Source organism: Convolutriloba macropyga, chromosome 14 (genome assembly GCF_964194025.1).
Source record: "Convolutriloba macropyga chromosome 14, txConMacr16.3, whole genome shotgun sequence".
In the NCBI taxonomy this organism is placed as follows: Eukaryota; Metazoa; Xenacoelomorpha; order Acoela; family Convolutidae; genus Convolutriloba; species Convolutriloba macropyga.
In genome coordinates this window covers 21603217-21621387 of record NC_134481.1, presented here as the reverse complement: position 1 = coordinate 21621387, position 18171 = coordinate 21603217, and the positions used below count along the sequence as shown (strand labels likewise).

Below are 18171 nucleotides of genomic sequence, written 5' to 3'. Positions count from 1 at the left end.
TTTACGAACGTCGGTTTTTACTATTTGATTCGTTTCAGATTAAATATATTCGACTGTACAGAGTTAATTTGCTCTGGTACGCAAGGTCATGTTGACGTAATGGACAAATATGTGAACAAATAATATTGCTTTCTGGTCCTCGACGCTAAATTACAAGCACTGAATTGTAATGGCGTGAGCAGATTGCAGCTCTCGTCTCTTCACGTTATAACGAAGACTCGGACGGACAAAAGTTTCTGCTGTTTCGAACTTAATGGACTGTTATGGTTTCAGTCTATATTAGTAGGAAACAGGTGTGACAAGATAATTTTACTAACTGGAGTGTTAATGAAATTGCAGTGAAGTGGGAAGAAAATGCAGCCAGTGCAGCCAAGCAACAATTTTGGCGAGGATCCGTCGCTAGACGGGTTTATGCTCAACACAGACGGTACGTCTTGCCCCCCCCCCCCCCCCCCCCGGCCTTGTGTAGCCGTTTTTTTAACTCAAAATTTTCACAAATTGCTAAAACATTCATATTGTATTGCACGACAATCTCCGTGTGTGTAGATTGAAAGTACTTTTAAAATGGATCCCCAAAAAATTAAAAGATTGAGCGCATAATGTAGATGGCTCCCAAAAATGATGCAAAACAGAAATTTTTATTGACACTGTCATTATATGCAACTAGTTATTTTCATTCACATACTAGTTAATAGCCGCACAGCGATAGCTGGGGCTATTATTGGCCTTCTCTTGGTTTTTTACAATTCAAAGAATTTGAATTGTATTGGGGCGCTGTCTTTTTACGACTCGAAGAGGAGTATTGGTTTTCTTAAGGTTTTTTTTTTTACCGGAAGTACTATTCGTTCAGACGCTGTTTTGACCTAAAAGCGAAAGTGACAAAAATTGCCGTGTGAACTAATTTTTTCTGAGCGAGAGAAGTTTTTTGATCATGCGCTGCGTTTAGTGAATGACTTTTTGACTTTGAAGAGTAGTTTTTGACTGAATGGCACATATAGATAACCGTTTTTAGCCGTTTTTTTCGTCTAAGTGGCCGAATTTTTTTGCTTTTAATTTGGTTTCTTGTAGAAATAAAGTTTATTCGATACTATATTGAAATGTAAACCTTGGAAATTAATAGCACAGTGTTTTGCAGAGCCTGAAAACGCGTTTCAAGTTAAAAATTGGCATAAATTTCTTGTTTTAATTAATTTTTGACTTTTTTCTTATTATTTTCTTCATTTTTGGATCTTTTAGCCGTCTTTTTGTCAAAAATCAGTCAATATGACAACTTCCCGTTGACAATCCATATACTCGATGCCTCTTTTTACCTCGCTGTAATTTTGTTTTATAAAATTATTCATATGCTAATCCGATTTTGGTAGTTTTTTTCCTATTTTTCTCAGTTTTTTGTCTGTATTATGGTTTTTATTTCTAGAAATATTCTTTTTGTGCAACATGAGGGGCTTTAATTTTGTTTCAATAAAAACGTCAATAAATTTTTAGCGTTAAATTTTTGAAAATTAGTTAAATTTTTTTTATAAATGCAGTCCTAAAATTTTTTTTTACCTTTTTTTGCAAAATATTTCAATGTTTCGTATGTTTGATTTCTGCTTTTTCTTTTTTTTGATCTGTTCAGGAGGATAGATTTTTGTCTCGGATGTATCGTTGTATTTTCTATGTCTCGAATGCTGAAAAATGAAATGGTGTTAGTTTTTCTTGTTTTTTTTAAATTTGATTTTTAATCTTTCAAAATTTTAAAATTTGATTTGAGCTTTCAAAAATCAAGAATTAGTCTTTGTTACTGTGTTCCTTACATTGTGTCCATATTTTTCACAATCTAGCTTGTATCATTCTAGCTCTGTCCTGGCACCTACATTTATACTGGTTTTATTGATTTTTTCAGTTATTAACAAATTGAGTGATTTCGGCTTTTTCTTAGATTTTCGTCATTTCTTTGGGTTGCAATTGATTTCTTTGGGTTGCAATTGGGTTGCATTCAACATCAGGCAGTATTAAGAGTTTACTAGAAAGCCTTTTCCAGAATTGCTACTTATTACTTTTTTTATTTTTTTCCGACCTTGGTATTGTTCTTAAACATTTTTTTGCCTTTAAATATTACTCGGTTGCTTTTCTATGATTAATTTAATTTTTGAATTAGTTTGGAATGATGTTGTCTAGCATATATACAAGAAGAAAAAAGTATATGTTGTTTTTGTCTCAATTGCAGTGATGAGAAATCGAACTGTAGTAGTTTTCTGATTCTTAACTTTCAGCATTATTTTTTGAAAAATTTAATTTAGTTTCTAAGTTATTATTATCTGCCGTTTGCTTTAGCGATCTTTTTGAGATTATAATCATGCATTATTATATGAGGGCAGTTGATAGCCCTGTCAGTTTTTTGAGACTATCAGTGTTTTTACTATCCTAATTATTTTGCACTTATCCTTACCAAACGTTTTCAATAATAAATATTTTTGCGGCATTTTGTTTCTCTTGGTGACAGTGGTTTAAATTTCACCAATTTTTAGATCAGACCGGGGGGGGGGGGGTGTGGGGGTAATTAGTTTATGGTTTATTAAAAAAGGTAATGGTTTCAGCTGCAATTAGGGTTTTTGTCAAGTTTTTACGCTTCGAGTCGCTTCCGGAATTCTTCCGGCTATGTTTTTTTTTTAAGATCTGTTCACACATTTTCATGATTTCTGAAGTCAAATTGGAGTAGTGATTTTGGTCACGCCGATACAGGAAGTGGAGCGAAAAAGCGAAAGGTTTTGCGGCGTGAAATTTTTTCGCTCTAATTTTAAAGTAGAGTGAGAAAATGGTGTTTGAACAAAAATTCGCTTTCTCGCTAGTTGTTTTTTGTTCACATGCGGCAATTTCACTTTGATTTTTACTGTTTTTTCGATTTTTTGGATCGGATTTTTGTCTACATGGTTTGCCCAGTCCATTCATAGTCCGAGCTAGGTCTAGTTTTCTGTTTAGTCAATGAAAATTCTTTGAATTGTACGTCAGGACTTGTCCTGCTGTTTTTTTATTTCGTCATGATTTTTGTTACGACCATATGACGTCATAGCCACTTTTTGTTCATTCGTTCATGCAATTTCAACTGAATTGCATGTGTGACGTCATTTTTCGCTCTTAGTGGAGCGAGTTTTTTGTTATGCGCGTGATTAAATTTTCGGTCACACTTGACTTACCTCACTCTCAAAAATGACTTCAATTTGAAATTGACTTTTATTTACTTTAATTCAAAGAGATAAGGTCAAATGGGCGTGTGTCACTCTAAATGAAGGTTATTTGAGATCAGCTAATAGAGGCAGCAAAAACTTATACAGATTTTTAATCAAAATATAACAGATCAGCCTTCAATGAAAAGACGAATTTTTTTGGTCTGTCTTTTTTACTGTTTTTATAGACTGTCGATCTACGAATCTATTGCGGCTATTTTCTGGCAATCTGCCAGCTATGTTTTCAGTCATTCGCTAAAACATGCCAGCTTTTGAGTTTTTGATAAATGCGTATTATACATATGTATTTATGGGATAGCAAAAAATTCTTATTGATATCAAATCAAAGTATTCTTTAATGAAAGCATTCAAGGCAGACAGCAAAATTAAAAAAATGTTTTAAATTGCGCTCAAACGAAATTTGGCTTAATTTTTCGACTGACCCTTTTGACTTTTCGTCCTCAAAAACGGGATAAACAGTTTGCGCTGACATGGAATTAAATCCTCTTAGAGCCTTATGGCTTACTAGTTTCTGAGTTTGCGATTCACTGAACCTGTGTATACAGAGACATAAGAGAAGGGCTTCATGGAATTCTTCATGGTAAGAATGGCAGTTCTCGATTCCCCTCACCTCATACCCCCACGACTCACCCCCTCCGCCTAATTCCACCCACAATCCAACAGGCTCGACTCCCCCCCCCACCCCCAAGCTGCGCCCCGGCCGCGCTCACCACCTACCCCGCCCCCAAACCCCTTTCAATTGAGCTAAAGCGAGTGTCTCTGAACTGCGGGCACTGGTGAATTCACCGCTCGCCAGTTGTTAGAGAACAACGGCTTCGTTAAATTAATCGAGTTTTTTCAAGTTAGACTAGTTTGGAAAATTTTCTCTAAAAAGTTGAAGAATCCAGAAGCTTAAAATTGCCTGGGTGGGCAAATTGTAATAACCATGAAAATGATTTATTCTCAATTGTATGTAAATATCGTATTAGCTCTGTGCTTCTCCACCCTTTTCCATTTTTTGCGTATCCCCTTTATCAATGCGGTGAGCCGAAATTTTTTGCATGAACTTTTCTCAAACAGTTTGCAGAAATTATTGTTGTGTTTGTATGCAAATTGTTTTTTAATAGCCGCACAGCGATAGCTGGGGCTATTATTGGCCTTCTCTTGGTTTTTTACAATTCAAAGAATTTGAATTGTATTGGGGCGCTGTCTTTTTTTACGACTCGAAGAGGAGTATTGGAGAAGTCCTTTTTTTAATCATTTTTTGGAGTGAATTTTGAAGCGGGAAATGAAACGCGTGAAAAAATTTGGAGTGATTTTGGTGCTGAACAAAAGTGAAGAGCGGAGCGAAAAGAGAGTGGTTTTTGTTCATACCGCTGTTTTTGAGAGAGCGAAAAATTGATGTGTGGAAAATTTTTTTTCTAAGCGAGCGAAATTTTTTTGTTCACGTGCGGCTTTTAAAAGCAGTTTTTTTGCAACTTTTGATGGTTATGAGGTTTGATTATGATATTGTATTAGTTTTAGGTTTGTTTTGATAGGAATTGAAGGTTTCAAGTAGTTTATTTGAATTTTAATGCTAGAGGTTTTTGATCGGTTTTGCTGATTTTTAGACGAAATTTAATGATTTTTTACCTGTTTTTTTGTTTTACTGCTTTAAGTGGGATTTGAATAGAAGCTTGTTACTTAAGGAATTGTCAGATAACAATTGACTAAAGTTTTGTTGGTATAAATCATTTTTGTCTAAGGAAACTATTTCTATTTTTTCTATTATAACTTGCCCATTGTTTTGCGAGTTTATCATTGCTCTAATTGCAAAGGAACCTCTTTCGGCTTAATATTTCCTTGTACTATTAAAAAAACTCATTTAGTTTTTATAGTTTTTTTTGTTGAATTTGTTTTTGAATGCCGTTTATATTCCTTAATTTTTTATGGCATTTGTGGAGTTTTGGAGTTCATAATAGTTGTTCTAGTTGTTTAGTAATAATCATGGGCAATTTTTGATATGAATCATTTTTTTTGTTGAGAATTGTTGAGAAATGCAAAAAATGGCGAACATTTGAACTATTTTTCTGAATTTTTTTTGCAGTTTTTGGGATTTTCTGTTTTTTGAGACAAGTTTCATAGACTATTATGTCTTGCCTACTGTTTTGCGCGCATCTTGATGCCCTATTGGCTGAAAAGAATTTTTCTTTGGATTTATATGCTTTTGTAATATTAAGAAATTTACTCCCTTTTCCAGTTTTTTAGTGCAAGTCGTTTTTAAGAGCTTTTTTTCATAATTTGGCCTCAAGTATTTTTGAAACATTCACTTAAGTGGTTTTAGTAAGTAATAGTTGTTTTGATGAAGTAATTTTGGCAGAGATAGTTATTTCGGGATCTCAAGTTATGAAAAAATTTGATCAGATTTTTTATCATATTTTAACAGATTTGATTTTTTTGTTTTTACTTTTTTTTATGGCTTGGTTTCGAGAAAATCATAAATAAGTGGAGGCAAGTTTTTTTCTGATGAGTAGTTAGATGGCGGTTAAATAGATTTTCACTTCGAGTCGTTTCCGGAATTCTTCCGGCTATGTTTTTTTTATGATCTGTTCACACATTTTCATGATTTTTGAAGTCAAATTGGAGTTGTGATTTTGGTCACGCCGAAACAGGAAATGGAGCGAAAAAGCGAAAGGTTTTGCGGCGTGAAATTTTTTCGCTCTAATTTTAAAGTAGAGTGAGAAAATGGTGTTTGAACAAAAATTCGCTTTCTCGCTAGTTGTTTTTTGTTCACATGTGGCAATTTCACTTTGATTTTTACTGTTTTTTTTTCGATTTTTTTTGGATCGGATTTTTTCTAAATGGTTTTCCCAATCCATTAATAGCTCCTTCTAGGCCTAGTTTTTTGTATGAACCAAATTTTCATTTCTCGCTAGTGGTGTTTTGTTCACATGCGGCATTTTGACACCGATTTTTTTGTTTTTTTTTAAGTTTTTTTATCTGATTTTTTTAGAAATGGTTTTCCCAATTCACTCATAGTCCGTTATAAGTCTTTTATTGTTTAGTCAATGAAAATTCTTTGAATTGTACGTCAGGACTTGTCCTGCTATGTTTTTTATTTCGTCGTCATGATTTTTGTTACGACCATATGACGTCACAGCCACTTTTTGTTCATTCGTTCATGCAATTTCAACTGAATTGCATGTGTGACGTCATTTTTCGCTCTTAGTGGAGCGAGTTTTTTGTTCATGCGCGTGATTAAATTTTTGGTCACACTTGACTTACCTCACTCTCAAAAATGACTTCCTCAATTTGAAATTGACTTTTATTTACTTTAATTCAAAGAGATAAGGTCAAATGGGTGTGTGTCACTCTAAATGAAGGTTATTTGAGATCAGCTAATAAAGGCAGCAATAAATAACCTATACAGATTTTAAATCAAAATATAACAGATCAGCCTTCAATGAAAAGACGATTTTTTTGGTCTGTCTTACTGTTTTTTTAGACTGCCGATCTACGAATCTATTGCGGCTATTTTCTGGCAATCTGCCAGCTATGTTTAACTTATCTATTGACTTTTTCCTGATCAAAATTGTTCTGCAATAAAATTAAATAAAATAAAGCAGATAAGCTAGATTGGCGGCCGTTTGCTGATTTTTCCATGAATTTGACCTTTCAACTTTCAAAATGGGATTAACAGGTAACGCTCAGTGAGTTTTGAGCTTCATTAAGGGCCTTTGCCTAGCGTGAGTAGTCTTTCAAGTGCCCAGAGTGCTCAAGCTGCTTCGAACTGACGTTGGTCAATTGTAATTAAGGTCTTCGAGACATAACTTTTTTGAGTAACCAGTTTGTGAGCTTTGTCTTGGTAATGCAAACTTCAACACGCTAAGTGTTACTGATTATTACATTTTTTTTAAATTACTCTGAAAATTTTAATTTTTTTCTAAGTGTTTTGACCTTTAGGCAGAAATGAAACTTTTTTAAACTTAAAAATGGGCTACTGAAGGGTTTTTTAGAGAGAAAGAAGTTTTGAAGATGTTCACATCGCAAGTTCTTTTGAGTTTTAAAATTTTTAGTTTTTTTAGCGATTTTGTCATTTTCTCAGTTTTTCGATCGTCAGGGACCAGTACAAATCATCTACGGTTTTATTTTTGGTATTTTTGATCGATACGGCAACAAAGCTTTCTGAAAATTTGTCATAGGAGAAATTAGAGGCCTAAATTATCATGGCCTGAATTGGGTTTTGAAAACAGTAGAGTCAAGAAACTTTTCTCTAGTTCTCGCTAACTTTTTCAAATTGTGAAGTTACTTTTTTGTAGATTGAGCAATTTTGTAGATTAGGTTGTGAAGTTATAAGTATGCAGATCTAGAAAACTTGTGATGAATTTCTCTGAAGTTTGTGGAACGTTTAGTGTCTTCAGTCACGTGAATTTAATTTTTTTGAGCTCGGAGCTGCGTTTATACGTAAATTTCAACACTGTGTAGCTGGTTTTGAAGATAATGACACCAAGGAACCCTTTCTTGCGAACCTTTTTTTCTAATTGCTATTTTATTTTTTATTCTATTTTGTTTTGCCTGTCTCTGATTCTCGCATATATATCCAGCAAGTTTTTTTAAGTTGCTGCCAAACAAAGTGGCTCTAGAGTCTTTCGGCTCTTAATGTTTGACGATACCCCCATCCCCCCCTCTACATCAGCCCCCTTCACCCAAACCCCTGCACATTCTTCGAACAGTAACCCGCGACTCCCTTTTTCTACCCCGTGCACCTCCGCCGCGCTTACTCCACTCCCCCAATTAAGAAGCTAAAGCAGCTGGCCTCGAAAACAATTCGCCCGACATTAGTCGGTTATGTTTCTTTTTTCAAACTTTCTGCTTTTTCTTAAAAATGACTGTTGCATTCAACTTACTGATCCTTAAGAGTAGATAACTTTGAATTCTTTAATTATAACTGCGAAGCTGAGCTTAGCTATATTGCGGTGCTCTTGGTCATTGCAATCCAAAGAATTTGGATTGTATTGGTTCTATTTCTTTTCTGTAAGACGTGTTCACACATTTTTCTCTGACTTAGCTTTCAAAACGTTACAGGTAACGCTCAGTGGGCATTAAGTTTTGTTGGAATCCCTGGCTTTAGTAGTCATTCGAGTGCGTAAAGTTTCGAACCAGCCCGGAAGGCGTAATTTCAAGGTGACTTTCCTTTAGATGAGTTTTTGCGCTTAAAATGGTTCAATTTTTTTATAGCTGCGAAGCTGTAAGCTGAGCGAAGCTATATTGCGGTGCTCTTGGTTTTTTTTTTGTTTCGTCGTCTGACGCTCTTTTTTCGTTTTACATTTGTTCACACAGCAAAGCTGAAAAAGTCACATTTTCTGAATGACTTCTTCTCCTCACTAACGGCATTTGCGCGCATGACGTCATTTCTCACTCGCTTTTTGCAAAAGTTTTTAGGTAATTTGCGTGATTAGATTTTGATCATACGTGACTTACCTCACTCAATAAAATGACTTTTGCACTTTAAAACTTAAGTTCAATTTGAATTTGTTTAAGGTCAAAGGAACTCATTTGTGCAGTAAAGGTCCCTAATAAGAGGCTTCTGCGGAACGAATTTTAACAAGCTTTATTAATTTATCGAATGTTTTTTACCTAGTTTTTTTGAGCGGCGTCGATTTTTTTTCAATTTAGATCTGTATCTGTTTCTATCTCTATTATATGGCACGCAGGTCTATTCTTTCGCAGCTATTCCGGCAATCTGCCGGCTATGTTCATTTTTTAAAAAAAGTTCGAGTTTTTTGTTAGCAGGGTATAGAAAAATCCTTTTTCGTAAGTTAGATTTTTTTTTACCAGCCTAAGTCCTTTTTATGTGTTTTTGTGCTGTATGTTTTGTTCTTTTTTCGATTGGACTTTTTTATGGCATTTAAATAGGTAAATTGATAGTCTAAAGACAACTAACTGGTTATGAAGATATTAGTATCACGAATTTCAGCACTCTTTTATTAAATTTTGAAGTTTTTTTTTGAATAATTAACAAAAATCTGTCATTTTTGAAGGTTTCGATGTTAATTGGCAAATGAATTTTTTAGGAGATTTAATTGGTAACTGGATATTCTGTGGAGACAACTAATTGGTTATAAATATAATAGTATCACGGATTCGAGCAACTTTTTAATAAAATTTGAAAACTTTTCTAATTTTTTAATCCTTTTTTGAATGATTCCTCCTATAGGGGCCAATGAGACTTTTAAAGGATTGGAAATGGCTAATTTGGTAGTTTACAGAGACCATGCTTTTGTTTTGAAGATGTTAGTATCACGAATTTTTGACACTTTTCAAAAAAGAATTCAGTTTTTTTTTTCAAATTTTGAAGGTTTTCGGGGGTTTTTTGAGTTTATTGATCTTTAAAAACTAGTGACAATCTTTATGCGTTGAAGATGGTTTACTGGACAGCCTCATAATACATTGAAATGGTTTTTAATGATAATCAGATCAAGGCTTTAAAGGTTTGCTTAAACATTTTTTGAGTTTTCAATCTATAGAGGCGAATAAAACCTTTTTAGGGCTTGCAGGTGCGTTACCCGATAGTTTGTAGTGAAACCGAAATCTTTTTCAGGTTATAAATATCACGAAGTAGTGCTATTTTTAAATAATTTTGAATTTTAATTTTTTGATTTTTTGGAGGCCAGTGAAACATTTTAAGGAATGAACCGATGTTACTAAATGTTCTAGAGGCCAAGAACCCTTTTCAAAACGGTTGCTCGTGTTTATAGATTTATGTAAATCGATAAAGTTCGGCTTTCAGGATTTTATCTTGAAGAAGTTTGGCAGTGTCAATATTTTTAGTTTATCTAATTTTGAGATTTTGGCCAGCATTGTACAAATAGTCTGCGGGTCAGGTATAGTAATATTTAGTTTTTCAATCAGTTTTTTGGATTGTAAATCAGGACTTGTCCTGCTATGTTTTTTTTTGTTTCGTCATCTGACGCTCTTTGTCGTTTTCGCTCTTTGTTTATTATACTTATATTTTTACTTATATTTTTACGTATATATTTTACTTATATTTTTATTTATATTTTTTTGTCTTTTATATTTATATACTTTTTCACGCTTGATTTCTTGCTTTTTGTGTGATCTAAATTGCATTCAAGAAACTATGTCGGTTACTGAAAAATTGATTGTAAGATAACAGATGACAAGGGCCTGGTAGCCGAGTGGGTAATGCTTCCGATTCGTACGCCGGGGATTAGGGTTTGAGCCTCTCCGCTGTCAAAACTTTTTGCACCCAGAATTTTATGAATGATGTTCCTTCTTCGAATTAAAGTTTATTTGCAATTGATTCCTCTCTGTTTCTATCTGTATTTTACGACTGGCAAGTCTATTTGGCAGCTGTTTAGGCAATCTGATGTCATTTTTAATCAGCCTTCAAAGTTGAATTACTGGCTCTTTTTGGCCGGTGTTTTTAGTGAGACCTCTTGGTATCTGTTGTATATTTCAGTAATGTGTGACGATAACGGACTTGCTTTGTCTCTGGACTTGCAAGACACTATGGACTCTTTGGAGCTCGAATCATTTCTGGGCGACAGTTCCCTTCCGCCCACGCAACCAGATCCATCAATGGTTGCACATCAACGTCGACAATTGAAGACAGAAAGTAAAAGTCACGTTGAACAACTCGAAGAACAGACTTTGTACACAACAAGTGAAGGAGTTGCCTGTACTAATATAATGAATGTTGACTTTGCTAGAGAAACGCAAATTTCGAGTCAGAATCATATGAAAAATGTACGATGTTCACCAGGGAATAGCCCACAACAACCTCAACGCGTCGCAACATCGGTGAGTTCGGCCGGACCAGCTAATGTGCTCTCGGCGCCGCTACAAATTGACGGGCAATTAATTCAAACCACCGATGCTAAAACTGGACAGACGTATTGGTTGATTGTTCCTAATAGTAACAACCAACAAGCAAATGTCGCTTCTTCACCTATGAAGCACGTGGACAACACACTTCAAGAGATGCAGCAGCAAACTAACAATATTGCGTCTACTGTAAGTTTTTGGCGGATAAGATAACTGCTCAAAGCCTTTTTTGTCCTTATTAACCTTAAAATGGCTTAAAGGGCTGCTACAAATTCGTAACCAGTTAAGCATCCTTCGTACCCATTTGGAATATCTTTTTAAAAATCTCTAGTTCAATTCTACGGTCTGGAAAGTTTTCGCTCTTTTCCAAGCAAACAGCCTGAAAGTACTCGGCATCTTTTCCAATCTTTAGTGTAAAATTTTGTCAATTTCAGGCAAGTTCAAGGCCCTTAAACAAAGTAACACCAATACCACGCTCTACGACAGCAGCACCAGTCAATGGACAGTCTCAGACCATTGCGGCAGGCGAGATACCACCGTATCAAACATCTGTGCACCCGACAGTCCAAAATAACACCTACAGTCCTACAGCAGCTCCCTACAACAATAATAATAACAATGTTTCTACTATAAACGATGCCGTATACCAGTCTGCTCCAACGTATCCTCTAAGCGAGCCAGTTGTGACAGCTTTCCAGTCCCCTAAGCAATTCACAGGTTCTGTTTTGCGGCAAACTTTAACTCTACCGAATAGCGACTCAAGCACTAGTAGTGACCAAGCATCGCCCGTGAATGATCTAGCGCAGGTGGGACAACAGAGGAACAGTTTTCCGGGATCGGAATCTTCGAGTGGAGTCTCGACTTCGTACGAGAATATCCCATCCCTCAACACATCTCACGTTACTCAATACCGACCGGTGAGTGGGAATAAGCAAACGATTTGTTATAATATATTGTCAGCCGTAATGCGGCTATTATTGATCTACAAGTGTTTTTATTTTGAAATCAAAGGTCGAGGGCTTTTAGGTCGAAGCTGCTTGAATAACGTTTATTTTGATGTGGGCAGCGACCGTAAAGTTTTGAACAGGCAAATTAATTTATTTGTGTTTTCATTTTTGTGTTTTAATGATCTGACTGTTCTGGCTTGTAGACAATTATTGCCATTTCTGATCAGTTTTTTTTTGTTAAGCTGGACATCAATTTAAACCACCTGAAATGCTCAGATTTTGCTTCGTTGAAATGCGAGTTATCGAAAGCTGGTCTATTATTCCGGGTGTGAGGTATAGGTATCAACAGTTGGTTGCACAATTTAAAGACAATCTTGTTATGTATACACTAGTGAGCTTTTAATTGCTCTCGAACGAAGTAGGAAGCAATTATTGTGAAGGTATGTGTCTTTTTATTTATGCAAAATTTTTGCTTTGCCAGTTTGACTTTATTGCCAGAACTTCCTTGAACGTTCTTTCGCTCGCTTAGAGCGAGATTTAACTTGACTTTCCGTCTTCAAAAACGGGATAAACTAGTAAAGCCCAAAGCTTTTAAATGTGTTCGAATCTGCTGAAAAACGCTTGAGGAGGTAGATTTTCATTTCTTGAAGAGCGATCTCGATTGCCACTTCCCGATCTTCGCCCTTCTTTTAACCTCGGACTCTGAGGCCAACATCACTGTGCTTAAGCTCGTTACAACCAAAGCTAACGATTCGCCTTTAGTTTTAGAGAAATTTGTCCGACGTTTGGACGTTTGTTGGTTATTTTCACATTTTTTAGCTGGATCGGAAGGTGATTCCCAATTTAAAGCTGTTTTCATATGTATGTCAATAGTCTTAATGTCCATACAGTATCAATCTGTTTGTTCATTCTTTCTGGAGCTCTTTGTCATTTTGTTGACTACTTTGACTTTTGATTGCTCTCAATCGAATTTTTGTAGCAGTTATGTCTTAATCATGTGGTCTTAAGCGATTTTTCTTTTAACCGACTTTTCGACTGACACTTTGATTTTTCGTCCTCAAAGACTAGACAAACAAGTGACGCTCGAAGGGCATTAAGTTCTGTTAGACTTTCGGCTAACTAGACTGGAAGTAGCGATTTACCGGAACTGTTTTGAAGACGTAAATTAATGGCCTGAAGGGAGGTTCATAGACTTCGATCCCCCTTACTTCCCCTCCCTGATCGCCACCCCCACTTGCCCTCCCTAATCGCCACCCCTGCATATTGTTTCATCCGTAATCCAGCGCGCTCGACCCCCCCGGCCCCTGCCTTGCTCACAGCACGCCCTTCAGTAAGATAAAGCTAGCTTTTCTAAACCGTAGCTAGCTACTGACGAAGCCAACCGCTCGCCAGTCGTGTGAGAGCCAATTCGCGTTAGTTGGTTACGTTATTATTGTTTCGTTTTGCATAATGGCCGATTTGATCAATTTTGACTGTTTTGAATTTTCAACCTCAGGAAGCGGGAAGAGCTGGTGAAGCACTAGGGCACTAAGTTGCTGAGCTCTCTCTAGTCACTAAGTATACGTTTCTAGGAAACTGCTGATAGATATATTCAAGTTGTAAAAAGTAATATTTTGGGTGTTTTGTCCCCCCATTTTTTGCTTTCACGCAACTCTGTTTTCCTTCTGCCGCCTTAACTTTTGAGGCTAAAATTCCCTCTGCTAACCTTGTCTAAAATTGATAAATGATTTGCGAAAAAAACCAATAGTTTTATTTGTTGGCTTTTTGTTTTTTGGCTTTTTTTAGTTTAAGGCTTCAATGTTAGATGCTGTTATAATATTTTTCTTATTAAATTTAGTCGAAATCATTTCAACAGGGTTCGTAGATAGTCTCAGTGTCAACACTGCTGTTGCATTTTTGAAGGACTTGGAGATAGCACTCTACAATAAAGCACGAATCATGTTCATTTTTTGTTAATTTAAATCTTTGTGAGATACATTTTATTGGTACAAGGTTTTCTAGGTAAGCTATTGCAAGTATTTTTGTATGTTCAATGCAGAAATGACAGAGATGGGTTTGATTAATTTCACAATTCGATTATCTGGCTGCTTTGAAGAAACGTTGCTAAAGACAGTTTTGAACATTGTTTGAATTTGAGCAGGAGGTGTCGAATGCGCCTGCTCTCTTGTCTTATTTGAGCAGTAGTAGCACGGGTGACATTGAGGCACTTATTAACAATGAACTAAGTGGTCAACATCGTCAGCACCACCAACAACAACACTACTATTCCTCCTCCAGTGAAGTATATGCATCCGCCAATGCCTCCTCCTCCCCCCTCTATGCCCACCATACCCCCTCAGTCAGTGGAAGTCTGGCTGGGTGGAGTAGAACGGGGGGAGCAGGGCAAGGCAGTTCTGCCTCGGGGTCACTCGAGGTTTGTCCAGCTTGTGGCTGTGACACGGACGACGGTGGAGCAGTGTTTAATGTAAGAATCGAAATTGAGAGGAGAAAGTGCAAGAGATGAAATCACTATTAATTGCCTCTGATTATGTTATAATCATCTTACTGATTGCTATTGATGAAAGATACTTGAATAGAAGAAAAATGGACAAAATAAGCTGCCATTTTTTTGTACTAAAGTATACTGAGCTCATTCGTCGATTGACTGGTCAATTTAAGAATACTTTGAAATTGTTCGTCAGAATTTGAAAAACTAAATTGAATAGACAATGTTCACTAATGTGGTTGCCATTTCATTTTAAGTTTGATCAAGGAATCAATTGAATTCCACTGATTGTACTATCAGATTATTTTATAGTAGACCTCTTGTGCTATATAAACTTTCCAAGAATGTAAGTGTGCTGAACTTGAACAAAACCTTACCAAACCCGACCATGTTCATAAAGTGGTTGTTGATTCGAGTACTTCCAGTTGTAAACTTGAAAAGTGGACAAAACCTTTTGCTGCTGGATTAAAACAAGGAGGCTCGATAATGTGCGTACGCACATATATTCCGATCCCACTCTTCCACATTCTTGACTTAATTGGCTATCAAATGATGAAGAGATAGAAAACTTTCAAAAAATACATATCGTTCACTAAACAACCAATGGAATACAATAATGCCACGCTAGAGGGCCGATGAACGTTTTTGGACTACTAGAAAGTACAATAATAAATATCAAGCAACAAACATTATTTACGACCAAAACTCGATGTCTAATAAAAAAAATCATAACAAAATTAAACTCGCATCAGATAAAACTGAAACGAAATAATTTAACCTGTACTTCATTAGAAAAGATATGGGACCTGTCCTCAAAGCGACTGGTTAACAAGTCTACAAAAAAGCAAAGAGGTGCGAAGTTCAAAAATACGTTTCTATTTTTAAAAACAATTGAGTTCACCGTTTTTAATGTCATTAGATATCAACTGAAATCCCTAAAATGTTAAAGATTAATTTACAGTCCACTGGAACCGTGTTGTGACCTGTGTTTACAGAGACTGCGCTACAAATCGACCGAAAAACTATTTAAAAATGACGAAGCCCAAAAACCCAAATGTTTTTGAAAACAAATATTTTCAGAAGTAATGACACTTAAAATTTCAACAAACAACGATGGGTTGAGTTGCAATACCTCAGGAAGCCGATTGGGCCTGTTAATAATGAGACGACCCCCCAAAATGGCAAGTATATGGAGCCAATTATACGAGATCACATTGTTCAGGGCACTATAATTATATAATGGTACCTGCAAGAACTGTAAATCGTCACTCTCTCCTCATCTTAAATTCAAAGAGTATTATACAAGGACTACGTTGACATGAAAACAAAAGGAAACCCAAAAATTAAACATTTTAGAATTCTCGAAAATTTTTTATGAAATTAATGGTCGAAGCAATCAGTCACAACAATTAACCAAGCGCGAAAAAAATGTTTCTATCAATAAAAGTATTTGAGACTTCTAGTTGGTGAGATTGAGTTACATGATTATAAAATTGAAAGCAAAAAGGATACAATTGAGAAAAAAATCTCTTTTATATTCAATTTGAAAGTCATTAAAACAAACAGCTATAGCTATAAACTGAGATCTTTAATAGCTTGAATTATACATCCTGGGGAAGCAATTGAGACCTATCGTTGTCAGGTATTTGGCGAAGAACAACAAAAAGAAAGACAAACTTAGGCAAAAACGAAAAAAATCCATAAATTTTTGCGAGATAACTGTGTCTCAGCAAAAAAGCACAAACTATATAACAAAAACAATTAAGAAATCCAGATACATTTTTTTGAACGCTTTGCATTTTCCGTACTATGCTTTCCTTCAATTAGACTTGTCAATGTGATAATTCGACAAGGAAACAAAATGAATTGCATATAGAATACGCAATTATGCTCAACAAAAAAATTGAAAACGCCTAGTAGCAAAACAAAGATCATTAGTTGAACATAAAGCCGTTACTACATTAATTTATTACCCACATTAAATCGTTTTTTGCCTGTTTTTACTGAAACTGCGCCCGAAGCTTAGAGAATTAAGATTAAATAGTGGCAGTTTTTAAAAAATTAATCGATATTTTCCTTAAACAAATATATTCACAGTCATAACAGACATTAGACAAGTAAAAGAATTGTCTTGGTTCGTGTATACCTCCTAAAATATAACTGGATCTTTCACTAGGGAAAATAAGTCATTGGGCCACGAAAAAGATAACTAATGAAAGCAAAACTCAAGAAGTCCATAAAATTTTTCGGAAACAATTGGTGAGAGCTATAAAAACCTTGAGCTGAACTATGTAAACCTAATATAATCTCGTAGGGCCTCGTGTATTGTAAACAGTATCTGGCAATATTTGAACCCTGGTTCGAAATTCTTGTCAGTAATTTACATAAAAAACATTTACATAGTGGAAATATTTAAAAAAAAAAGCTCGCGCCCCATTAAAATTTTTTCGTCAGGACCCATGGCGAGATCAAGATAAATCCAGATTTTGCTGCGTGTCTAAATACTCATTGGTTCAAATGATTGCGATATCGATCAAATTTTTAACAAAATTTTTCAGTTTGTCAAAAATAAGAATGCATTTTGTATAATTATCGTGTTTAATTTTGCAAAAACTGACAAAGTTATATTTCTAGAAGACTCTCAAAGCCAGCGGGAGTGCAACTAGCTTTTTGTCAGCTTACAAAAAGTATGGCCGCAGTTTTAATGCAACTGCTTCCAGGAAATTTATAGCAAGTGGGCTAAAAAAAAACAAATTTGGTCCCGAAAAAAGTGAAATTTGAAAAATTTAGCCTAGTTTCTAGCCATAAAACTCAGATCGAATAATTCAGCAACCCTCCTTTATCTTTAGAGATAAAAGCAATGACACTACAGTTAACAATTTTTTAGCAAAATTGACGAAAATTAGGTCAAAAATACCAAAAATGTGAATAAAAACAGCTGAAATACGTCTATTATTCACTAAACTTTAAACCTCGATAACTCCCTATAAAAAGCAAAATTTGAAATTCCATATTCTACGCTGGGCGGGCTCTTTGATGATACCACTCACAACTCTGTACGATAATTATATCGATCGGCCAAAATTGCCTGAACAAAAAACCCATTTGAGTATATAGTTCCTCCCCCACTATAGTGGATCGGAACAATAAATTTCAATCAGAGGGGTTACACAGTGCGACCGATAAAATGAACACCCGATTGTGCGGGTCCATGAATTAAGCTTGAATTTTACAACCAGCTAATTTGCCAATTGAAAATTTGAAAAACATGGAAGCTATTGTTGACAGAAGAAACTATAGTTATGATTATTATCGAAACAGAAAAATGCGGTGGTATCAGATTAATCGACAATGTAATGTTGATTCTGCGACGGTCAAACTGATTTGTTTCCAAACTAAGTTCATCTTGACAATGTAAAGTTTGACATTGTAAGACATGTATTGTAGTGTTGATTCTGCGGCAGTCATTCAGATTTGTTTTCAAACAAGTTCTTCTTGACAAATGCAATAAAAGCGCGACGGAGATACGTCGTTGATTTATTTTGGAAAGGTGATAAAACCCTTTAGTTGCATGTTTTATGCGGCGTTTATAAGGTTTTTGGTCATCTGATCAATTTTTTTAATGCACGCGAGATAGCTATCACTAGCTGAAAGTGAGCTGAGGTCGTAAAAGTATTACTACATTTTGGTAATATTTTTAAGTATT

General features: G+C 35.4%; 1 protein-coding gene across 5 annotated transcripts in view; it reads left to right on the top strand.

Annotated features, from left to right (window-relative positions):
- The first annotated feature begins 13 nt into the window (after positions 1–13).
- Positions 14–18171, top strand: part of LOC142353142 (uncharacterized) — a 78852-nt gene continuing 60694 nt past the window's right edge. For 4 of the 5 annotated variants that reach the window (XM_075405353.1, XM_075405351.1, XM_075405352.1 and 1 more), the window contains exons 1-4: positions 14–427; positions 10669–11222; positions 11468–11950; positions 14121–14444. In XM_075405353.1, the coding sequence (XP_075261468.1) occupies positions 355–427; positions 10669–11222; positions 11468–11950; positions 14121–14444 (1434 nt within the window). In that variant the 5' untranslated portion in view covers positions 14–354. The remainder of the gene's footprint in view (positions 428–10668; positions 11223–11467; positions 11951–14120; positions 14445–18171) is intronic. The other variant, XM_075405354.1, reaches the window with a different exon arrangement.